General features: G+C 33.2%; 1 protein-coding gene across 1 annotated transcript in view; it reads right to left on the bottom strand.

The window, feature by feature from the left end:
- Positions 1–118: 118 nt before the first annotated feature.
- Positions 119–26,570, bottom strand: part of HELRODRAFT_87902 (hypothetical protein) — a gene marked incomplete at both ends in the record, with an annotated part of 37,146 nt that continues 10,694 nt past the window's right edge. Inside the window, 7 exons of the mRNA XM_009029634.1 lie at positions 119–215; positions 870–924; positions 10,274–10,351; positions 11,460–11,589; positions 14,952–15,033; positions 19,009–19,168; positions 25,426–25,499. Of these exons, the coding sequence (XP_009027882.1) occupies positions 119–215; positions 870–924; positions 10,274–10,351; positions 11,460–11,589; positions 14,952–15,033; positions 19,009–19,168; positions 25,426–25,499 (676 nt within the window). The remainder of the gene's footprint in view (positions 216–869; positions 925–10,273; positions 10,352–11,459; positions 11,590–14,951; positions 15,034–19,008; positions 19,169–25,425; positions 25,500–26,570) is intronic.

The raw sequence follows: 26,570 nt of genomic DNA, 5'->3' as shown, positions 1-26,570 counted from the left end.
TAAATTAGATTTTTGAAAAAAATGTATAAATGAAAGCGACAATTTGAAATGTGAAGGAGATGGGCACAAAATATATTATAAATTTTCATTAAATTATACGTGTTCATGCGGTTCGTGTTTAACAATCAAAATTTGAACTGCTTCTGATGATTTGGAAGATTGAAATCATTGCAGCTAACTGGAGCTTCTCATGTGATCCAATCGACAAACAATATCTGATATAATGAATCAGTAATGAAATAATGAATTAATAAAACTTAAACTATCATGCGAATACATTTAAAAACTAGCATAACAAATACAAACTTTTTATTAAAGTTTTTATCATGTTTATAAAAATATTTGTAATTGATTTGACAGTGACTCATTGTGCTTAAAAACGTTTGTTTAAACATATTATATTTTTTGAACAGCCGTAGATACCAATGCATCGGTATCGGTTGATGTATCGTTATTTACCGGTTTTAATTACCATACAAAGGTCCTGAATTTTCAAAATTGATCGACAATTGATCAAAAAATTTTGATTTAAAAAAAGAAGAAATACGAACATGCGAAATGAAATGATAAAAAAGTTTCAGTTTCACTTCAAATTTAACAGTTTGGTAACAGTATAAAGACAGAAAAGCTGAATCTGAATTTCGCTGAAATCCAGATGCAGTGTATTTTATTGTACATTTTATCAAAGTGTCGATTTCATACTTGTACCTGTAAAAAAAATCGCTCTAAGCGCGGGTAATAATAACGGTAGCACATATTTCATGTTTAAAAAGATCATTAATTTACTGAAACCACCAGTGAAACATCAATATGTATCGGCTATCACGTTGTAATATTAAAAACTTATTTGTATTTAAATTTATAGTTACTCGATTTCAGCCAGCTTCTCATAAATAACAACTTTAATATGATTCGGTAAATCAACTGAAAGTAAAATGTAATTGAAAATATAAAAAAATTAAAGTAAAATGTAAAAAATATATTATACCAACATATCAAACGAAAATCGACAATTTCGTTTTAATAAAACCAAAATTAAATAAAAATCAACTTTGTATAACGGCACCATCTCTTGATCGGATTGTTAATAGTGGAGTAGCGGTATATATACAAGTTTTCAGTGGCGATTTTGATAGCGGCGTTACTTTTAAGGTTAAATTTAAATCGTTTCTGAGTCAATTATGTGAAGTGTGTGTATCAATCACATGTTAACCCACGTGTTGGCATATGTGTATATATGAACATATAAATATATATACACATATGAATGTATATTCCATATATATATACATATATTGATTATATATTTATGAATATATATATATATATATGAATATATATATTATATGGATTAAGACTGTCAGAAATACAATTATTGATGAAAATCACAGCATGTTCGGCGTTAATTAACTTCCAGATGCTCATATATATATATATATATATATATATATATATATATATATATATATATATATATAAACTGTTTGGTTAAAGTCAAATATAATGACACTTTTACGTGTTATCATTTATTATCGATGATTCCTCTGTTTCTAAATTTATTGGTAGGAAGAATGAATAATTATTATCCTATGTCTTTGTTCTATCAGTATTGATTCGTGCCAATAGAGATTAATTATATAGCATTAATTATACGGAATTTAATAAGATTAGCTGCTATTAGATCCAACTGCTAAACTTAAGACAAAGTTGAAGGAGATCATCAGAAAAATTAATGGCAAAACAGAAGGGAAAAGAAGAGAAGAGTATGGACGAATATGAACGTAGCCTAACGTAAATAGCAAGCCTGAGCGCTCACATCCCTATTTTAATGTTTTGATCAAATAGGAGGCGAACGATTTATTTCATTTTCTTGTTTACTTGATCGGCGTTGCACGTTTTATTTGTTTCTTCGTAATTGGTTACTTGTTATTCGGATTTAATTATCAAAAAATTTCGGAAGGAATAATATTTTGTAATAATGGTGAATAAATGTATTGTTCCGTTTTGCCAAGGGAATTATACAATTGAACAAAAAGTACATTCCTTTCGTTTTCCTAAAGATGAACACATGTTTCAAAAATGGATATCTGCAATTCCGAGAAAAGATTGGAAACCTACTTTGCATTCACGAGTAAGCATGATCTATTGAATAAAGTGCATGACCAGGATTTCAGATTTTAACTAAATTCCTTACATTGTTACAAAATTATAATACATTACATAGCTATGTTATTTGTTTTGTTATTATTAGTTGTAATGTGAGTGAGTAGCATGTTTATTGAAATTTATTAATTTTATTAATAATTTAATTACAAATGATAATTATTTTTTTTTTTAAGGTATGTGAAAAGCACTTTCCAGCTGAGGCCATCATTACTAAAAAATCTTCATATGATGCTAAATCTGGAAAGATGATTTTGACTTCTCTCGAGAGGCCAAGATTAAAAAAAGATTCAGTTCCTTCAATATTTCCTGGATGCCCAGACTACTACATCAGTAACTCTCAGGGTATCGCCAGATAAAAAGAGGCAGCGAATGGAAAGTTTGAATATTGACAATGCAATTACAAAAAGTCTGATGGAGCACAGTCAATATTTAACAAAAAACAAAATAAATAGTTTTTCTGAATTGTGCGACAAAGTAAAGGAACTTAAACTTTCTAAATTTTGGAATGTCGTATGTCGAGACAATGATATCTTATTTTTTAATTTATCACATGATGTACCAACAGAAATAGTATATCTACTCGTGGTAAACAAGGAATTAGAACTGAAATTGTTTTTTAAAAGTGTTCGCTTACAATTTATTAATGATATTGAGTCTCCGATAAATGTCAATTATATGTTTGATATAACGACTATTTTGGATGAAGTTGAAAAAAAAGAGAGAGATGGTCTTTTCAACAATAAAAAGGATAATTTGTCAAACCTAAAAGAATTGTTAAAAATTGTAAAAGATAATGACCAAGATAATGACCACTCTAATAGAGGCAAGTAAATACTGTTGTACCGAATTTAATTTAAAATATGTTTTGTTGGGGAAATTCCAAACGGATGCTTTAGAGTCTAGGTTTGGTCTATACAGACAATTGTCTGGAACTAATTATAATGTATCACTTAGACAAATCTTTGAGTCAGAAAAAAAATTAAGAATCTCCAGTGTTTTGAAAAATAAATTAATTGGCTGTCTAAAGACTATTAAAGATGAATTCAGTGAAGATGTCAATGATAATTTCCTGGATCCATCAAAATATGAAAATTTACAGCTTGATGAAAATGATTTTGACTTGGAAGATGAAAAACCAATTATTGTATACGTTGCTGGATATTGTCTACATATAACTCTGAAAAAGCTTAATTGGTGTCCATTATGTAAAGACTTGATGTCATTGGATAGATCAATGGAAGATGTGGACCCTTCATTTTCTGTCATTGCTAATGTGGACAGGGGTGGTTTGAAATATCCATCTAAGGCTATTATTGATTTAGTAACCTATAATTATTGTGTAGTAAAGAAATTAACAAGTGGATACTTTTGGAATATATTTAAAGAGGAACAAAGACAGAGAATGATGGCTATCAAAATAACAAATTCAATTTTAGATGATCATGAATTTAGTTATTGGCCAGACTGTGATAATGGTCATGCTGCAATTGATATATGTAATAGAATTTTGTATAGTGCTACTAATTGTTTGTTAAATAATTTTTGTAAAATGAAAAATGATACAAACACTAAACATAAAAATGTCAGAAAAATGTTAACGTTTCATGATTAGATGTTTAATAAAATTTTTAAACACTTTACAAGGCTTGTTTATTTACGTTACTACATATATGTAAACAAAATGCGTTCGCCTCCTAAATGAAATTTGCATAATGAGCACTCAGGCTTGTACTTACGTTAGGCTACGATATGAACCAGGATATGCATGCGGCACGGTCAAGATGCATAAGGCTCTACGACCAATAATTAGCCAAAGACCTGCGATCACTTACCCTATTGCAAAAATTCTCAAGAAAATAATTACAACCTTACACATTACACCCCTAACAGCTATAACCTGAAATCAAGTAGGGAATTTATATATTTATTGCCTACAACAAAACCATCCATTAACACCAAAATAGCATCTTTGAATGTGGAGTCACTCTTTACAAATGTCCCTGTAGAAAACACAATAAGCATAATAATAGATAGAATATATAATTCCAGTCGTTCACCACTACCAATTCCAAAAGGCGCCTTTCGTTGGCCCGAGTAACACACCTTATCAGCAAATAGACGGTGTAGCAATGGGCTCTACATTGAGAGTACTCTTTGCAAACTTCTATGTTGCACATATCGAAGAAATGATATTTAACGAAGAACCAGAGCTAAAACCTACAGCCGATAAGTTGACGATATATTTGTTACATATAAAGATGATGACCAAATAGCAAGACTTTTATAACGACTAGATTCGTCAAAATTAAAGTTTATAATAGAAAAATAAACTGACAATAAACTACCATTCCATAATACAAAACGTGCAAAATGAATTTAAAACCTCAGTATACACCAAAGCAACAAACAAAGGTATATGCTTCAATGGCAATAGTGAATGTTGTCAAACATACCTAGAAAGAACGATTTCTGCCTTTGTAAACCGAGCCTACAACGCACTCTTCTGATGTAGAAAGCAGGAGAACAGAACTAGATGGAATCACTAAACTATTCATTAATAATGGATTTAAAAATTCCATGATTCAGAAAATACAGTGAACGCAAAAGACAAAATCAGCGACAACAACAATGCAACAAACAATAGTAACAAAAATAACATAATAATATATTATAAGACTCACGTCAACCGCATTCGAACAGGATAAAAAAATTATGAAATGAATCATAAAAAATAAAAATACGAATATACTACAACCAAAAAACGTTATCTCTTGTGATGAAATACAAATGCATTAGTAAACTAGAATCGATAATGGATAATAGCCGTCTAATATATATGTTCAAATGTAATATTGTTGAGTGATGGCACCATAATTCTGAATATATTGGCATGACGATGACCAAAAGTTATTGAGAAGACTCACGATAAACTTGAATCGATAATGGATAATAGCCGTCTAATATATCTGTTCAAATGTAATATTGTTGAGTGATGGCACCATAACTCTGAATATATTGGCATGACGATGACCAAGTTATTGAGAAGACTCACGATGTACGTACAAACTGGCACTATAAAGAATAACATGAAAGAGAAACACAAAACTAAAATTACTTGACCACAATGTTGAAATTACAGTAACAACTATTATAATTTAAGACTAGCCGAATCAATACTCATAGATATAAATATAAATACCAATAAATTTAGTAACAGAGGAATCACGTAAAAATGTTATATTTAACGGTCGAAAATTGTAAAACTAACTATGTATTCACTTTAATCAAACAAGAAATCAACAAAGTAGTATATATATTTGAGCATCTGGGCACATACACAACATATCAATTTGAACACCGAAGATGGTATAGGAATACCGTAACAAGCTTTTTTATTCTAATATGTATAAAATAAACAAAAATTTTGGTTTTGAACTAAAGAAACTTGAAAATGATTTACGATCAACCGTTAGAAAAATTAAACAGGAAGTTAACTAACGCCGAACATGCTGTGATTTTCATCAATAATATATATTTATATATATAAATATATATTTTAGGGTGTCCCAAAAAATAAGTTTGAAATTGTCAAGTCTCACACTTAAAAGTTTCTATGTGGCAATTTAAAGTATTCAATCATTTGGACAAGGTTTATGGGTCCCTGAAAGATTTCGATGATATATGAATGTGAATGACTGAACGTATTTAACAACAAAAAAGAACATGGGAAAAAAACTTATTATTGATGGCTTCTCGCCACCATATGCTCGAAATTTCATTGACAGACGTATTTACCAAACATACAAAATTTTAAACGGCTCGATCTTAATCATCATATTCCTCATGAAACACCAACTCCCTTAGTACCAGTGAAAGGCAGTTTGAAAACTATTATTTCTCAGCCACAATACACCTGAAAAGACTACAAAAAATTTCTAATCCTTTGCTGGATTAATGACTAGTTTGGAAATTAAATCTTCAATTCGCAAACTTAGACCCCTTCATACAGCCAAATAGATGGCAAAGGCTGTGTACTCACTTAAAATTGAGTTTTCTTTTAATGGCACTGAGACAGCATTTCCACTGACAATGATTAAAACCACAAGGATTAAAACGATTTATAATTCAGACGAGCAAAATCTGAACTAATGAGAAGGATCTCAATTGATCATATCTGGAATACTTTCATAAAATATTTCTATCTCGCTCCTTCTTTCAGACGGCTTTCTGTTACCTGTTTTCGATTGGCCAAACACAGTCTTACCGAATTGCAGCTAATTACATTAAGAACCTATGTAGTGCTGAAAGAGTGTATCATTAATTCAAGAATTTAATAAATCAACTAAAGAGCAATTTTTGTTACAGGGAGTCGGAGAAACACCGTAAGGAATTTGTGAAATGTAATCCGATTGAATTGGTCAATGTAATTAAATAAGGTTGTTTGCAGTTGGTAATGTTTGGTCTATGTTTAATAAAATTATTAATTCAAAAATGTACTTTATCATTTATTCAACATAAAACACTTGAAAGTTTTATTACGACAAAATTGTAATTTATTCTGATTCACGGACCATAAATTTCCTAACCATCTATCCTCTAAAATTCCCATTTCAAAAAATTAGGTTTCATCAATATTCGTTTTTATGCTTTTCTCTAATTCGAACAAATAAGCTTTGAATGTTGAAAACAGTTAATTCTTAAAGTAAAAAATACAAAGCTTTTAACTTGGCTTTTAACTTGGAATATCAAAAAACTAATTTTTTTCGTTAAATTGCAAATATTTTAGACAATCAATTTAATTTTTAAAGCACCAGCAATAAAGTTACAGCTACAACACTTTTTATATAATAGTTGGACAAAAAGTAGCATTTGAAAAAGAAGTTTTCATTTACTTAAATTCCATTTCATTCCAGCTATATTCTAAATGCGATAGCTCTTTTGTATGAGTAGCGGTATCTTCAAACATGCTCTGGGGTTGAAGAATTTGCCGCTTCGTCAAAATTGTTAATTTTTCTTTCTCACCTCAATAATGAAAATGGACATATTTTACGACAGATTGAATTCGTTGTTAACAAAACATCGCTTAGTGTGTTTTACCCAAACTAAAATCCCTTTCACCACGTCAGCTTGATCATTTATCAGTTTGATGTTTACTATACTGATAATAAAATGTGAAATCAATTTGTATGAAATTGCAGTACGAAACACAAAAGCGTGTCATTTTTTATATTTAGAATGAATTGGCACAATTCATTACAAAAATTAGAATACTGAAACCATTATTTTGTGCCTGTTTGCACATTGGTGAGTGTAAAACAAAAGCTCTAGAATTTAGTCATCATTAAAAACGAAATTTTGTACAGCAAAAAAATTACGACGTTTTTTGCGCAAAATCTTACAGCCGGGAAAGACCAAAACCACATATTTAAAAATAATTTAAGTCATACAAAATAAAATAAGAAAAGTCAATTTGAGCATGAAAAACCTGAAATTTCGCCTGTCTAAAAACAAGAAAAAATTTGAAAATGCTTTATTATAGATGAATTATATATGCTTTATAATGGTTACATTTGTGTTGATTTTGAATTATTAACGCCAGCAATCTTTGCTGCAATTATATGTCATCTTTATCGGTTCTTGTAGAGTGTTTTTGTTCTGCATGGTTGGCAAGCAAAACTGAGATCATTAACAGCTATCAGACATAATTTCATTCCTTTTTAAATTGTTGTATATTGTAGAGCCAATGTCTAATCATCTTGTCTGTTCGTGAGTACTGCTTTGATTAAATGTCCAAAATCTGCACTAATTCTTACCGCCATTTTTGATTTCGTAAAGTCAATATTTTAACAACTTTTCATGACAATTCCATACTTTCGCCCATAGTTACACGCCAGTCTTATTCATTTTAAGCCTTTCTGAAAAACGTGACCCCTTAACCACATAATTTGATTTCAACAGTATTCTCAATTTACAGCTGATCTATTTAAAATGACTGCTAAAACATATTCAGCTATAAATGTAATAAAACGAAAAATATTTATTAAGATATTGTTACAGATACGAAAATAAAGATTAGAAATTAAAAGTGAATTAAAGTGAAGCACATGATAATTTAATTAAGAGGCGGAGCTAAATAAAACGGTTGTAAAAAGGTCACTATATAAGTCAGAACACGAAAAGAACACGAGCAAGGAAAACGAGAAAAGGAACGAGAAAAGGAACGAGGAGAATAACACGACGAGAATAACACGAGGAGTAAAGCTAATCAGAAGACGAAGCACAATTGACGTAAATGTGATTAAAGTGATTTTATGCAGTTATTAGGATTAAGTTATTGTTTCTATTACTGCTGGCATTAAATAAACGTCTGACGTAGTTTGCGTTTAAAGTGGTTGTGTTCATCTATCGGAGATCTTGAACCTACGGATAAACGAACTTTTGACAATCGTTGGAAGCTACAACACGGTGTTGGAGATATAGCGAGTACTGAAGCTATCGGTGTTGGTAGTTACGAGGTCGAAGAGGTTACGACACTGGTGTTAGAAGTGAGATCTTCAAGAGATTACACACAGGTGACAGAGGTAAGATTCCGATAGCTGGAAGTTCACTGCAGTACAGAATACCAGGACTAGAGAACTCAATGTAAGAGAAACTTAACTACCGACGAATAGTCATCTGGAAGTAAGTCTGCTTAGAAATCGAGAATCCACGTAGAGAGAAATAACCGTACGGTTATAACAATATGTATTTAAATTTAGAGAAAATTATAGCATACTTTTGTATACTTGTAGGATGTTTAAACCACTTTTGTTAGAAGTTGCAAATATATTTCATTTTTGTGTGCATAAAATAAAATTAATTAATTCAACACTTATAATGAATTTCCTTCTCCGTTCATTATCACCAACTAATTTTTTGATAGGTACTCATAACATCTATGTTATGAAACATTACAAGATATTTCTATTTTGCAAACTAAATTGTAGTAAATATGGGAATTCACAACGGATGGATCGAAAACATTGTAATTATGGATTAGGAACGATCTAGAACAAAGTCTGCGACAAATAAAAAAAGCTAAAGAGAGTAATAGAGCAGTTCTGAATATTGATTTCGATGTCGACTCGCATCAGCTATTGATATCGTGAATCCGTAAAAAATGCAGAATGTTGCAACAAAATATAGCGTCAATACCAATTCTGATAATAGTGGGGTTTCAAACAATGTGTAGCTAAAGTTGACTAAGAGAGATGCTACTATAAGTACTATAAAACCAAATATTCTAAAATTAATAAATTGTTATTTTTGGTATATTAAGTCTTCGAAGCATCAGCTATTGATATTGTGAATCCGTAAAAAAGGCAGAATATTGCAACAAAATATAGCGTCAATACCAATTCTGATAAAAGCAGATTCAAAAAATCCAGGCTACTACAAATTTCCTTGTGCAAAACATAACCAAGCGCAATTTTTGATAAACGCTAAACGTTTTACCATCAAAAAAATAGGTTGACCTCTACTATCTGGACGCTAAACGAAGATTGATAGGCTTTGATAGTAGAAAAAATGATGATCAAGATGTTGTCAGAAATAAATTTGAATGATCAAAACAGCGCTTAAGAAACAGAGACGATGAACTGTTATACTTAGATACATGTTATAACTGTTATACTTATTATTGATTTAATAATTTTTAGGATTTTCGAGGGACTGGGCAGGCAATTTTTGTTGAATTTTTATTTAAAACAAAACAAAATATAATTAAATTTAAACTGACATAGATTCAAAAAATCTAGGCAACTACAAATTTCCTTGTGCAAAACATGACCAAGCGCAATTTTTGACAATTTCATATTATCTATATAATTTGCGTGGAATTGTAAAAATTGGCTTAGGTGATTTGCAATCACATTCTGCTCTCAGTTCCATAAAATTTTCTTCTTATTTACACCTCAGTACGAATTTAACTCTTTTTTCAACTTTTGTTAACGGTAGAAAAAAGTCTATAACCCAACTTAAAAAACTAAAGGTTTGAAGATCTGTTAATTAAAAATGAAATAAAAAAATTCCTTTTAAAAACAATATAAAATTTTCAAATAAAAAGAACCTTTATGGAAAAAAAAGTTTATGTCAGTCAGAATATCTTCCAGAGCTAAGCCTCTAGTGATTTTTAGCTGCATAATATCTACAAAGAATGAATTTAAAAAGTAAATTACAAACACACACAGCTGAAATTTTGAAAAATTTTTTTATGGTCACCAATAAAGTTACAAAAATAGCAGCTGAACATTATTGATAGTAATATCATATTGGGAAAACTGGAAGTAAATTAAACATATTTTTCGAAAAAAAAGTTTTACATATGAAAAAATGAATTATTAAAATTTTTGTGTTAAACGTGTTTTTTAAATTACGTGTTTTTTAAATTACGCAGTCGTAATTATTCTCAGCACGACGATATTCATGCTATATACTGTGTGCCGTACCGTAACTAAGATAGTATAATAATGTAACCGTTTTTGTTGCACATTTGAATTTGCATGTAATGTTCAGATTGAGAAGCTCCATTCTTAAGACCAGAAAAATCGAGAGGCCTTATTAAGTTTAGAAACTTACAAAGATTATGTAGGTATATATTCAGAGCCGACAATACATATTTTTTCATGATTATCAGAAAGGCATGCATAAAATTTGTCTTATTATATTTTAAAATAATAATATTGTCACTTAATAAAGCGCCCTGGCAGCTGAAGCGTCCTCGAAACAGAATAACTTCAGTCAAACGTTTTAAAAACATTTTTAAAATAAAAAGATTTTAATGGCGACTGAATAGAATGCTATTCCTGGTGTTTGATGGAAGAGAATTAGGAAGCAGCAAGGCGGAATTCACGACTGGCGATATTGTCATTTATTGCTAGGTTTGATTGATAGGATGTAATCATTAGGATGTAATCTGAATGAATGTTGTATTTTTGTTTTGTGTACTAAATTTGTAATATGGGAAAGTGCAAATATGGGCAGCTGTGGTAGTGATATTATTGAAAACAAAAATAAAATCAAACAGAATTTCGCTGTGCAATCGCTAGATTCGTTAGATTTAGTTGTCCTCAAATACGTTAAAATGAGTCTCGCGCATATGATTCAGTTAGTGTAAAAAACTTAAAAAAATGATGTATCTTCATAAATTGATATCTCTAAATTTTTCCTTTCTGGATAACCTTTTTCATGTCTTATGAATAAGAAACAAAAATAGTAAAATGTAAAAAGTATTAAAAATTTTAAGTATCACATACTGTTATAGCAAGGTGTAAATGATTCATTTAACAACCATTTTACAACAAGCTTTATATCATTTTTTGGAGGGTAGCCTACGCAGGCATACACAGAATCTTCGTTAACATCTTGAAATGCCATTGATGTACTCTAGAATTGTGAAAATTATTACGGATTTTTTAATGCAGTAAAATAAAAGAAATTAATACTTTGGTTTAGACTATTTCGAAGAAGCTTAAATAATTTAATACATTTAACATACCAAGTTCCCGTAAATTCCCGTAAAACTTCAAAAAACGTTTACGAAAATTTTTCAAAAACTTTGTTTTTTATCGTTACATTCTTTGATTAATAAAATAAAACAAACATAACAAAATCAACAAAAAGATCGAGAACAAAAAAATAATATAATTGTTTGCAGGATTCCCACTTTGTATAAATTTAAAAATATTTTTTAATGATATAAAATATGAACATTCATGTTGACAGCAACTTGGAAATAAAAAAAAACATTACAAATTTTAAAATAATGAATATGAAATTTTTCATATATATTATTATTCAGTCTAATGCTTGCAGTTTGTGCAGTGAAAAAAATCTTAGAAAAAGGAAAAAAACATTATTTGACAAATAAATGCAAATACTTTACAAATGATGCCAATAACAAGTTCAATTTCTGTTAATTGTCAAAAAAGTAAGTAATAATTCAAAATTTCTTAAACGGCAATTATGAAATTATATATATATATATAATTTTTGACAAACTAAACTCTGTAAAATCACTTAAATAAAAATCGTTTTCAAAGCAACAAAATGCTTTTTCCTATTTTGTAAATATAAAATCGTCAACCTCAGTAAAGCCAGAAAAATGGTAACACTAGAAACCTCCGTTTAAAAACTTGATTTTACCATAAACCTGTTCGGTAGTGAATTGCCAAAAATTTATTCTCTTATTGGATATCTTGTAAATAATTTGCAAATCTTCATTTTCAAAATTACTTTTAATTTCTCCAATCGTTACACGTTCAATTGTTTATATTAATAGTTTATTACTAAGAAAATTAATGAAAAAATTAACTTAAGACTTCGTGACATAAAAAAAAAGTAAAGAAATTTAATGAATAGCAAAAGGGAAAAATTCAGAACAAACTGTCAACTGTTTAGAATAGTTTTAACATTTCAACAACAAACCAGAAACGTGCTATAGTTTGTTCAGGTCAAAATAATCCAAAACAGCTTCAATTTTAATTGTGGCCCTAAAATTGGTTACCACGTTCAATTGATAAATTAAATGAAATATGTCATTTCGAGTTCCTGTTGTCTCAAAGGGTCCGAATAGGTGAATAGAACAAACATGAAGACATACTGTCCGGGCCGAGTTAAAGTTAAAATTGGTTACGGATGGAATAGCATTAAAGAGACATAAAAAGATTTGATGCTACATATTTTTTTATTCTTTTTTAAAATGTGGTTTTAAAAACGATGTTGTTAAAATTGTTTACTTAAGATTAATTACTTAAGATCATTAAGATTTCGACAATGTTGGAAGAAGGTTTATAAAAACTTCTAATAGAAAACAGAAAAAAGATTTGGTTGGTGTTAAATAAAGGTTCAAATGCGTTCAAAACACACAATTTTTGAAATTTGACGGAGAGGCCAGCAAATTTATCAAATGTTCGCAAGTGAGGACAAAATTAGACCTGCCAACTTTTATTTACTTAATAACATTTTGCAATTTTTCCAGCTTATAATTTTATATCTAATTTAAAACATTTGAAACATTATACAATTTTTTATGTTAAAAATTTAAAATCAAATTTATAACATTTAACTGTGCAATTTCAAAAATTGTGTGATTCCCACAGGTAGTAACCAATTTTTGAAATTTGACGGAGAGGCCAGCAGTAACCAGTGGGAATCAAAAACGACTCCAGAATTTTACACTCACGATAAAAATTCGGTGAAATTGTGTGACTTTATACAAGACCTTTGAGTTTAGTTTTTTTAATAACGCCAGGTGGACAAAATTAGCGTTAACTACCAATAGCGTCAAAAACGACCTCATTGTAAGTGTTTTTATGCTTAGTTATATATATATAACAAAATAATATATATATATATTATATACGATAATGTTGACTTATAAAGCGCCCTGGCAAGCGGCTGAGGCGCCCTCAAAAAAAAACATCCTGTCAGACGTTTAAAAACGCTCTATCAAAATAAAAAATTTTTAATCACGACTTGAATGACTGTGTAGAGCTGCAGTCCCTAATCTTTTGGCGGAAGCGAATTCCAAACGTGTTTTAAGCTGATGAAAACGTAGAACGATGGCAGAGCAAAGTTGACGATTGTTTGTATTACTATGTAGAGGATCACCGAGATACGACGGTGATCGCGATCCTCTACATGATGCGAGATTAAAAGTTTGAATACAATTCTACTTTAAATAAAACTCAGTAGAGCTCAGATGAAAATGATGAAAATGATGCAGCTAATAACAACCATGATGACATGAGCGATAGTGAGAAGTCTGGTGATGATATAGAGGACAACGACAATGGCGGTGATTTTGACAACGCTAATGTGGTACATTCGCTGCTTTCGAAGGATAGGAAAACGCTCTGGAATAAAGAACCAGTCCGAGCAGCAGAGGGCAGAGTTCCGCAGCAACAATCCTAGTCCGATGTTGACGATATTGAAAAGAAATGTTGGCAAACCTTGCAGATTTTCCATACTTAGATGATGTCATAAGTAGCACTAATACCAAATCAATGCATGTTGGAAAAAAAGAAATTATACAACAATTATACAACAACATATTATACAACATATCACAAACCTCTAACGTTAGCGTTAACTAAATACTAAAAATTTAGCAAATAATTTTTGTATACGAAATCCATTCATTATTAACTTGGATAGTGTTTCTGATGAAGATGAAATAAAAATTGATTTAATTAATTTTTGAACCAAAGAGTTGGCTGAATTCAATTCCAAAGATTTTGAGAGTTTTGGTGCAGTCTGAAAGATATGTACCCAAATATATTTAAATAAGATATGGCAGCTCTGATTCCGTTTTCGACCACCTACTTATGTGAAAAAGGATTCTCTTCTTCAAAGATAGAAATTGATTGGATGCATGAAATGATATGAAATCTTTCTAGTAATGAACCTCAATTTCATCTTCTATGATGGAAAACAGCAGCAACCATCTTATTAAGCTTCAACAATATTTTATGCAACATATTTAAGAACCTAACATAACCCTAATTAATATAAACAGCGCAATGAATAACAAATAGATTTTTTTTTCAACTATTGACGACGGTGTTTGGGGAGGTCAAGTTACCATTAATTCTTTTATAGGAAGGCCAACACTGAAAAAGGTTGGGAAACTCTGCCAGTAGCACATTTTATTATTTCTAAAGCGTTACGAAGGGTCAGTTAGTATATTATAAAAAACATAAATTTATAAATTTAAATAGAGATGAAACGATTAAAAAATTAATTACTTGCAATATATTTAATATTTTTCTCATATCCCCTTTACCCAATGCAATTAATGTAGACTTAGCTTCTTCGGAAACACTGATTCTGAAAACAATTTTGACTTTTAATAATAAAAATGAAACGTTATCAAGAAATACTAATGAATTTAAGATGGTAACCTCAATAAGTAAGCAATCAAGCAAAAAAAAAACAAAAAACAAACAAGGAAGCTCAGGTAGAAAAAGAAAAAAAGATGAAATACGTTGTCGAAATCAGCATTTTTAAACAATATAAAATGTATTAAACAAACTTTTATAGGTTTTTTGAAATTTTTAAACCTCAAGCTTATTTCGAAGCTCAATAAAAAAAACAGTGGCAAAACAGTTGATTGCAAACTTCAAAGCAAAAGGACTTTTCCCTGAGCTTTTGTTCTGAACTGAGATAGCAAGATAGTGTCTCTCAACTTGATCAATAGATCTACTTGACATTGGGCTGCTTTTAATACGTCACATCGACTTCCGGCTCTCTATGAAAGACTCCTTTTGCAGCACCTTTTTGGTTGAAAGGTTCTTGCTTGGTTTGACTAATAAACTGCAAACGATTTGTTGAGGGCACTAACTCCGCATCTTTCCGTGTAACACAAGAATCAATTCTGGGACCTTTGATCTGTGCTTTCTACACAACAGATATTGTGAAGGTCACCGAATCAAGTTTAAAATGTCATTTTTATGCGTATATTCGTACAGTCGCCGTAAGGTTAATGTGAAGTTGTGACAATTGCAATGATAATGATTGTGCGATTGAAATATACCGCCTGTATATTTTGTAAAATTGTGACGATTGTGATGATAATGATTGCGTCTTTGAGGCGTGCCGCCTGTATATATCTATATATTTTAATAGACATTCTATGCATTTTGTCTGCCTGATAGTTATATTATTAATAGATTGTTAATTTTGGGATTTATCGCTTATTAATAAAGATTTGATTTGTACTATTTTGTTTGTTATTTTGTTTCTTTTATTGAATAAAAGAAGTGTACATTTGAAATTTGGCTCGGCTTAATTATTCTACCTAAAATAATGGATGTTTGAATATAAAATAATTGCTGATAGTTGACGAGGTCGGCGTTTCTAGTCAACAAGCAGGGCGCGAACAAACTTCCGTGTTTTCAGACCCTGAGAGCGTCTATTGTAGAGTGGCGGATCCCGGCCAGGAAAGACTCCGCCGAAGCGAAGGCTTGGGTGGATATTCGTATGCGGACGCGGTTCGGGACCGTGTGGTGCGGAATTCGGATGTCGCCCGGCGAAAATCTACAATTGGCGCCCAACGTGGGGCTTCTTTTTCAAACATTACAGGTTTTAGGTGCAGCAGGAGCCAAGTTGATTCTCCAAATTTTTTAGGTGACAGGTGCCATGTTCGACAACATGAAACTTTTTTAGATTTTAGTTTACAGGAACCGAAGGAGGATCGAAAATCAATCTTTCAACGCCCGCCAGCCAACAAAATGAAATTGTTTTGAATTACATTCGTTTCCAAATTGTTGACAGGTACGAAGAAAAGCTGCGTATTGATTTTTCAGCGAACAATTTAGGTTACAGGTTTACACAGGATATTTCAGGTTTTAGGTGTCAGGGTGATCCAAAGTTGCAGGAGTTCGGACTGAATGAGCTGCGATTAGCGTCCAGTAGATCAGCGTCAATCATTAGAAAAACCGAACACGATCGACGGTGAAATAAAATTTTAGGTAACAGCAACAGGTGCAGAGCGACCGAGCGAGAGAGAAACACAGTTGAACACGAGTCGACGTGTGACAGTCGGGAACCGCTTCATTCAACTGGTGTGAAGTCTCAGGTTCATCAATCGCGTATAGGTGCCGAACGTGGCAACGACTTTTGTCGTCGCGAATTGCTTCGACCTGACAGATTTCATGGCACCGGTTGTCTCAAAACTTTCTTAAAAAAGCTTGAGATATGTGCCAAGTACAATAATTGGAATCTCGTAGACATGGAAGCGTATTTGTCATGTTCGTTAACAGGTGAAGCTTCACAGGTTCTCTGGGATTTAACAGGTTTAGGTTACCAAGAGCTGGTATCTAAGCTAAAAGATCGTTTTGGAACAAGAGGTCATGAAGAGTCATACAGGTACAAATTACAGATTCTTCGTCGAAAACCTGGTGAGTCGTTACGAGAGTTGTCGATGGTTACTAAAAGACTCATGTCATTAGCCTATCCAGGAGAACAGTCAAGATTAGCTACACATCTAGATAGGGACTTTTTCTTGTCAGCCCTCGATAATACTGAATTAGAGTTAAAGGTTAGGGAAAAAGAACTAAAGAACATTGACGATGCTCTTAGGTTTGCACAGCGATTTACAAGCAGGAGCAGAAAACATGGAGTCGATGGTACGACAGATTGCGTTCCTTCAAAAGTCATTCGAAGAACTCAGAAATAACAGAGCGCAGCCAACGGTATCCCGAGTTGAGCGAGAGAAAATTTGTTTCAATTGTAAGAAGCCAGGTCATCTTGCAGTCGAATGTCCTCATGAGACCTGCAAATCTCAAACTTATAGTCAAGTGAATTTCAAAGGTTATTACAATTGTGGAAAGACAGGTCATTTTTTGAGGGAGTGCCCGCAGAAAGAAATGACAAGCAGCACAGTGGATCACGTGAAAAAGCAACGATCGTGTCATGTCAATCACAATTAATGGCAAAAGAAGATTAGGTTTACTTGATAGTGGCAGTAGTGTATCCATTGTTACAACGTCTATGGTTGATATCACAAAGATCAGACCGACGGAAAAGAAATTGAAAGCTGCCAACAACACAGAAATTCCAGTCAAAGAAGAAATGAAGTTGCAAATTAAAGTTAATGATTATTCCAAATCAGCATTGGTATTGGTGTCTGATCATGTTTCAGAAATAGTTTTAGGTTTAGATTGGCTCAAGAACAATCATACCTCGTGGAAGTTTGGCGAAGGGAAAATCGCCGTGGGTAACAAAAATAGAACGGTGAAATTAGTTATTTCTTCGTTTTTTCTCCTTGTGTGTCTCTCTCTCTCTCTCTGTGTCTCTGAATCTTGCTTCGGCGTTGTTTATATAGCTACCGAACTGCTTGTAAACGTGTCACATGCCGTATCACATGAATTTACAACCATTTTAATTATTTATGCCTTCTAATTATTTTACTAGCGGTTCGTGCAATTTCTAACTATTAGTTCTTATCTTGATTTCACGTGATCTTATCTTGATTTCAATATGTACGTGACGAACTTAGCGAATCGACTGACAAGAGATAATTTGATGGGGTTTGGTCTTCAATATTTACATCCGATACTGTCTGTTTCTATAGCTACTGTTGAACAAAAGCTCAGATCACCAACTAAAAAAACTTGTTCCAAAATTCAGAATAGAAAACTAAAAATGACGTCGTTTTGTGACTGCAGCAGAAGTATGGAATAGATAGACTGCTATGATGGAGGAAAGAGAAATGTTTTCAAAGAAATTTAAACATCAATATTTTGCTCGCCAGCTTCTCGGCAGCGCTTCAGAGTTCAATATATAGGGGTACTAAACAAAGAACCAACACCAAATATTTACATATGTCCGATAGATTTAATAGAAAACATATTTCAAGTAAAATTAAATTTTGAGCTAAATCGCCACGTTTATCAGGAACTGGATAAAATTGGGAAAAAAGTTCGTTTTACAACTTGTATGATCTTAAAGGTTTAAAATGCTTGCTAGGGCTTAGCTGGATTTCAAATCTTTTCAAAAATTAATTTTTAAATACTTTTGAAACACATGTCTAACTTATAGAAAGTTAGATAGTCCGCAAGAAAGTTTTAAATTAACAGTTAGTGAACAAACAGTTAGACCGACAGTCAGGCAGACAAACAAATGTTCAACGGACAGAGTCGAAAGCAAGTTAAAAAAAAATACAGAAAACATTTATTATATGACTTAGAATGCATTTGTGATCTCCAAGAAGCAATTTTAACAAGAATTTTAGCGAGACATTAAGTTCAAAAAAGACTTTAATTACTAAAAAAAAATCTATTTTCGATAGTTTTCACAAACCTTTCACTATATATGATATTATCAAGTCTTGGCAAAATTTGTTCATCATTTAATGGTGCAAATCTAAATTTAGTACATCTAGATTGAAGAGCTGGTATAATCTTTGATAAATAATTACAAATAATACAGAACCGTACATTTTCTGTGAACTTTTCCATTACTGTAAAATATTTGTAATTACAAAGGTTTACAAGGGAAAGGTTTCGAATTAATAAAATAATTTAGCAAATTCTTTATGTTGAACGTAAGAAAAATATTGAATAATATCGATATATATATATATATATTTCTATATATTATATATATTTATATATATATATATTTCTATATATATTATTATTTCTATATTATATATATATATATATATATATTTCAATCAATCTTCGTTTAGCGTCCAGCGACCCAGTTCCCCAAGGTAGGACGTATATGTGTGTGTGTGTGTGTGTGTGTGCGAGCCCTTGGTTAAAAACAATAGCCATAAAAACTATCATTTCGCCCCTGCTCAACAGATATTAGTGTACAGGGTCTTGCACAGAAGGTTCTCTAAAATGTTCTCTAAAATAAAATCTAAATCTGCCAACCTGTGCGCGGAGACCAATACACTATATGTGTGTGTATGTATATGTATATGAGTATATATACATATATATATATGATAGTTGGGTGTATATATATATATATATATGTATATATATATATATATATATATATTGGTAACAGACTGTTGTTAACGCAACATTTCAAAAATTCAACACTACTTTCAACATTGATCAAAAAAAACATACATAACAACTCATTTCATATATATATATATACATAATATATATATATAATATATATATATGAAATATTTATTACAATTACCCTTTTAACATTTTTGAGAGGCTCAACCAAACACATACTGTATATGAAACAATGCATCACACATAGTATGTGATAGGCAGGAATTTCTTGCAATCTAATCCGGTTACTGCAATAGCATGACCGTTACATCATTGCACCACCCAACTATCAAAAAACTAATAGCTTGTTTGAATGGTCAAGAGGTGACAATAACTGGATCGCTAACTGGACGCACCATGGAGATCGTCGACAGGTTAGGGTTAGAGCAAAAGGTTGACATCTGTTCTCTGCTGGTAACAAGATGGAAATCAAAAGGTGTTTCTCTCATTGGTAGTTACAAAATGTTCTGGAATGGCCAAAAGATAGCACATAATAAAGTGGGAATCTTCATACGGAAATCACTGGCACAAAATGTACTGGAGGTGACTCGAATCAGCTCACGCCTAATGCTGATTAAACTCAGAATGGGAAAACAGTTTCTGACTTTTTTCACTGTATATGTACCACAGACCGGTGAATCTGATGACGCCAAAAATGACTTCTGGAACAAACTCTCAGATGCCGTCAGGAAAACACCATTATCAGAGATACCATTTATATGTCTCGACCTCAACGGCTATGTTAGAGAGAAAGCAAATGGGTTCCACGGTGTCCATGGAGGCTTTGGAAGACGGTGTAAGGATTCAGGAACTTACAGAAAGCCATGTACTTTTCCTGTTGAACCTTTACTTAAAGAAGATGGCAAAACATTTGATCACATATAAGAGCGGGATGTCATGCACACATAATGATTTTATTGACGCAGACGACTATTCAAGATCACCAAAGTCATGCCAGGCGAAGCATGCTTTCCTAAACATCGATTGCAGGTGACCAATATGATCATGAAACGATCACACTCTGTGACTATTCGAATGCCTACTAGAATAAAGACATAGAAACTGAAGAACCTCAAGAATTTCGCGGAGTTGGTATCGACACAACTGGATTTAGACATAACCTGGAAATCTATTCAGGACATCCTAGTGAACAGCTGTATGTAGAAAATCGGGACCAAAACACCAAGACAACCGCAAAACTTGGTGGGGGAACAAGACGGTGCAAAATGTTATTGCCAGTAAGAAAGCAGCTTTCAAACAATGGCAGAACACGAAGACTGATGAAGATCGAAAGACATACCGATCAAAAAACACAGAAGCGAAATGTCAATATCGCAATAGCTCGTACAAATCAATAAAAGGTATGGCCGTCTAGAAGTAAAGGCGAACAAATTCGGTCACTCTACCTATACATAATGGTATTCGGTAGAGTGACCGAATAGAAAATCAGGCCAAAATACTGAAAAAAGATATAGTTTGTGCCACATGCATAAAGAATAACAAAGGCACCATAATAAGCTTGCAGAATGAAGTGATGGATCACCGGATCAGTTATTGAATAGAAGTTATTGAATATTCCGGTGGAAGGACCGATTCAGGGCATAACAGCTGAGGAGCTTAACGATGCGCTGAAGGCAATGAATGGGTTGTAAAGCGGCTGGTCCGTCTGGACTTAAAAATGATATCATCAAGGCATCTGGCGGGGCAGGCTTCCGAGCTCTCTTACACATCTGTCGAAAGATGTGGAGTAAATCAATGCTACCAGTGGAATGGAACAGTAGCACAACTGTGCCGATCTATAAAAGAAAAGGAGACCCACTGAAATGCTTCTCATATCGGGGTATACGTTTGCTGGAACACCCCATAAAAGTTATTGAAAAAGTTATTGACTGTAGTCGTGGGTTTTAATAGGTGGTTACCAGTACGGCTTCACGGCTAACCCTAACCGCCACTGCTTCCTTTCAAGTCGTATCTGGTTTTGGCCGCCTCCGTGTTTTTTATAATTTTAAGGCGTACGTAACGGTGGATATGGTTTAATCGCTGTCGAAGATTATCCACGTATTCTGTTAATGATTGGTGTGGTTCAGGTGGTACGCCATATTTCACATCAGCTGGAGTTCTTAAGGTTCTTAAGGTAAACAGAACTTTTGATGGCGTTTCTCCAGTAGTTGTGTGGATAGCACTCCGGTATGCCATAAGAAACAATGACGATCCCAATCCCGTTGATTTTTGTCGACTACTTTAGCCAGATGTTCAATCAGGGTTTGGTTAAATCGTTCCACCATACCGTCAGACTGTGGGTGAAGAGGTGTCGTTCGAGTTTTGTTTATACCCAGCAGCTTGCACATTTCACCAATCAGTTGTGACTCAAAATTTCGACCTTGATCTGAGTGGAGTTCCAATGGGACACCATATCGACTAATCCAATTGAGTACAATTTCCTCAGCGACGGTACATGCTTCTTGGTTGGGTATTGGAAACACCTCGGGCCATTTGCTGAAATAGTCCGCTACAACCAGAATGTAACGGTTTCCATAATCTGATACCGGAAAGGGTCGAGCAATATCTATAGCAATCCGTTCAAAGGGGACACCAACATTGTAGATTTGCATTGCCCCTTTTAGCCTTCTTTTGGGTCCTTTGACTGAAGCGCATGTGTTACATTTTCGACACCAGCTCTCTACATCTTCTCTAACGTGAAGCCAGTAGAATCCTTCTCGTATTTTTTCAAGGGTCTTGTTCACTCCTAAATGTCCCCCAGAAGGGCCGCCATGCATTTCATCAAGGATTTCGGTCGTTCTACTTCTTGGTATTACAACTTGCATGCGGTGTTTTGATCCATCAGCTGATTCCCATTTTCGTTTCAGCGAATCCCCTTCCAAATACAATGAGTCCTACTGAGCCCAATAACCCTTTAACATGGCACTATATTCTGAGATGCTTTGCCAGTCCGGTCGCTTGCCCTCCTTCTTCCATGTGATCCGATGTTGTAGGTTCTAATCCGCAAACTGTGCATCAGCAAGATCCGTCGGTGTCCAACCGTCATCCGCTGATATTGTTGTTGCTCTTATGTCTTCCGATTGTATCTTCTCCTCGTGGCGACAGCAATATTTGCATCCTGGTAAACATGGTCGACGTGAGAGAGCATCAGCATTACTATGAGTTGTTCCTTTGCGGTGCACGATCTCGAAGTCGTACATTTGTAAACGCTCCAACCATCGGGCCATCTGTCCTTCAAGATCCTTCAAGATCTTAACGCTGCATGATCAGTTCGGAGAAGAAATTTCTGTCCATAAAAGTACTTGTGGAAGTGTTTTGTTGCATTGACTATTGCTAGTAACTCCTTCCTGGTCAAACAATAGTTTCGTTCGGGCTTTGTGAATCCTCTGCTATAATACGCTAGCACCTTTTCTTCTCCGTCTATATGTTGTGACAAAACGGCTCCGATTCCGTTGTTACTTGCATCAGTATCTAACACAAACGTCTTGCCACGAACTGGATATGCTAGCAAAGGAGCATCACATAGTTCAACTTTTAACTTTTCAAATGCTGAGTCGCATAGGGTATTCCAGTTGAAAACTCGGTCCTTCTCGGTAAGTTGGTGGAGAGGTCCGGCAACTTTTGCAAAATCTTTTATAAAACGTCGATAGTATGTTGCCAATCCCAGAAAACTTCGCAATTCATTTTTATCCTTTGGAGTTGGCCAGTCTTTCACAATTTCTATCTTGCTGGGATCGGTTCGAACTCCATCTGAAGATACTACATGTCCCAAATAGTTAACTTCTTTAGAAAATAACCAGCACATTTTTAACGTTCAGCTTTAAATTTTCCAATAGTCTTGTGAAGATCTCCCGTAAGTTTTCGACGTGTTGATCAAATGTTCTTCCTAGAACAATTATGTCATCTAAATAGACAAGACAGGTTTTCCAGTTAAGACCTTGCAATACACATTCCATCAGTAGCTGGAGCATTGCACAATCCAAATGGCATGACGGTGAATTTCCACAACCCCGATCCGATAGAAAACGCTGTCTTTTCGCGATCGTTCTTGTCGATTTCTACTTGCCAGTATCCGCTTTTCAAATCAAGCGTAGAGAACCAACTTGAGCCAGATAGGGTGTCCATGATGTCATCAATCCTCGGTAACGGATAACTGTCCTTTTTAGTCACATCATTTAACTTCCTATAATCAACGCAAAAACAGGTAGTGCCGTCCTTCTTTACCAAAACAACTGGCGAAATCCAGGGACTTGATGACGGTTCTATGACGTTTTGATTCTGCATTGTCGTTATCATTTCGTTTACTTCTGTTTGTTTTGCTAGAGGAAGACGTCGTGTCGGATCGGTTTCGAATCCTGAGTATCAATTTGGTGGTCATTTTCAGTGGCACCTATGTACAATGATGATTTGAAAATTGCCTTTGTTTCTTGGCTTCAGCTTGTAGCTTAGCCGCAATGGAAGACCACAGTAATCTGGGTTTGTCGTTCTGACTCGTTTATTAGCACTATCATCGTTATCTCAATATTGTTCGGTTTCATTAAGACATGACAGTTTATTCCTAAATTTAAAAATTCTCTTTATTTATCAGTGAGAGGATATTTATTGAGATTGATCCGTTAATCCACTACTATTTGTTATTTTATTTGTCAACTTTATGAAAGTTAGGCCTTGAGGTGTATTTATAAGTATTGAGTCTTTTGTCTTGGGCTTTGTTGAGCTCATCTCGGATGGCAACAGCTATTTCGCATCTGTTTCATTCATCTAATAGGATATGTGCTAAACTTTATTTTGTTTTGCTTCTAACTCCAGGGAAAGATGAAACAATCGCTGCTCAGGTTCTTGAGCGGTTGTCAGTTTTTATCGGTCGGTCGTAGAAATACGCATAAATAATGACTATATTTTATACAGTATTGTGTGAGTTCTACCGAATTGTAGGCATTAATCGATTTAAAAGTTGTCTTTTTAATTTTCCTTACTAAAATATTCTGGAAATTGTTCAATTTGTTGAAAATAGAATTATCCAAGTTCATCATGAAAATTTAATAAAAGTGTTGTTATATTGATATCTAGTAGGACAGCTTCTGCAACTTTTAGATGTATTTTGTACGTGTTTTGATAATTTTGTGTTGTTTGGCGGGTTTATGGAGTTGCATGTGTTGATTGAAAGTGATGGCTCCTTTTTGTGTATGCATTGTGAGACGTCTTGATAGTGAAATGGTCATAACAACAATATACGAATGTTGTTGACGCGCACAGTCGTCAATAGGGCATTTAAAGTAATTTCAACAAATTTCCATTTCCAGAAAATTCAAGAAAGGAAAATTTTAAAGACAAACTAAATTGGTAGAATTCGGTAGAATTCATACAATACTACATATTGTATATAATTCATGCAATTTGGGCGGCGTGATGGCTCAATGGTTAAAGGCGTCTGGTCTTGCTGTTGCAATGACTGGGTTCGAATACAGATAAATCCCCACCTATCATATGCAATGTGTATGATGCGTGGTTTGCACGTGTATTCATATACGCTGTGTGTGTTTGTCGTTGAAACCTCTGAAGCAAACGCAAAAGAGAGAGTAACCTTTAACCTTTTTAACCTTTAATACTGTATAAAATATGGTCTCCTTCAAACATGTATATATATATTTCATATATACAAATATTACAAATTCATTCAACTAAGTTTAGTTACCTCTTCTCAATGCATTCTGTGCATCATTTGTCATAGCATCAGCCTCATCTAGCACTATTAATTTGAACCGAGATCTAAGTGAAATTATTATAAATCTTGTTAACTATAGTTATTATAACAATAAGAATAATATAATAAAATGAAAACCGGACAAGCTAAAGCTGAACTTTGGTTCAGTTATGGTTATATGTAGGGCTGTACCTGATTTGAGTTTTTCAAAATTGAATTTGCAAATACAATCAATAGCATTTTATAACGTTTTTAGCTTGCCTATACTGATCATGGATCATGGACAAGACGCATTATATTGCTCATACATATTGTTATAACCGTCCCCTTAAACATGTAGGGTACGGTTATTTCTCTTTTCGTGGATTCTTGATTCTTAAGTAGACTTATTTCAGATGACTTAGTTAGAATGAAAACAGTTCTGGCAATCACTTGTGTGATCGTAATCGATCACTCGTTCGTTCGATCGTTAAATCGTTAGAATGAAGCACAATAACTAATCGACAGGTAAATCACGGAAAACAACTCAAGTAAGTTAGGGTTAGTTAGAAGTTAAGTTTCTTTTGTCCGACAAATTATAGTTCTCTAGTCCTGTATTCTATACTGCAGTGAACTTTCAGCTATCGGAATCTTACCTCCGTCACCAGTGTGTAATCTCTTGAAGAACCCATTTCTAACACCAGATCGTAACCTCTTCGACCTCGTAATTACCAACCTCGATGTTTTAACTTCAGTACTCGCTATATCTCCAACATCGTGTTGTAGCTTCCAACGATAGTCAAAAGTTCGTTTATCTGTAGGTTCAAGATCTCCGATAGATGAACACAACAACTGTAAACGCAAACTACGTCAAACGTTTATTTAATACCAGCTGTAATAGAAACAATAACTTAATCCTAATAACTACATAAAATCACATTAATCACTTTTACGTCAATAGTGCTCCGTCTTCTGATTAGCTGTATTCCTTGTGTTATTCTCGTTGTTCTTGTTCGTGTTTTTTCTCGTTTTTGTGTTGTCGAGATCCCACTTATAAAGTGACTTCTTTTTACAACCGTTTTAATTAACTCCGATTTTTATAATTTTCAAGCGCTTCACTTAATTTCTAACTTTCATTTCTTATCTCGCCTTCACGC

This window comes from Helobdella robusta (genome assembly GCF_000326865.2).
Source record: "Helobdella robusta unplaced genomic scaffold HELROscaffold_61, whole genome shotgun sequence".
Classification (NCBI taxonomy): Eukaryota; Metazoa; Annelida; class Clitellata; order Rhynchobdellida; family Glossiphoniidae; genus Helobdella; species Helobdella robusta.
Note: the sequence above shows the minus strand (reverse complement) of the source record. Positions and strands in the feature narration are given on the sequence as shown.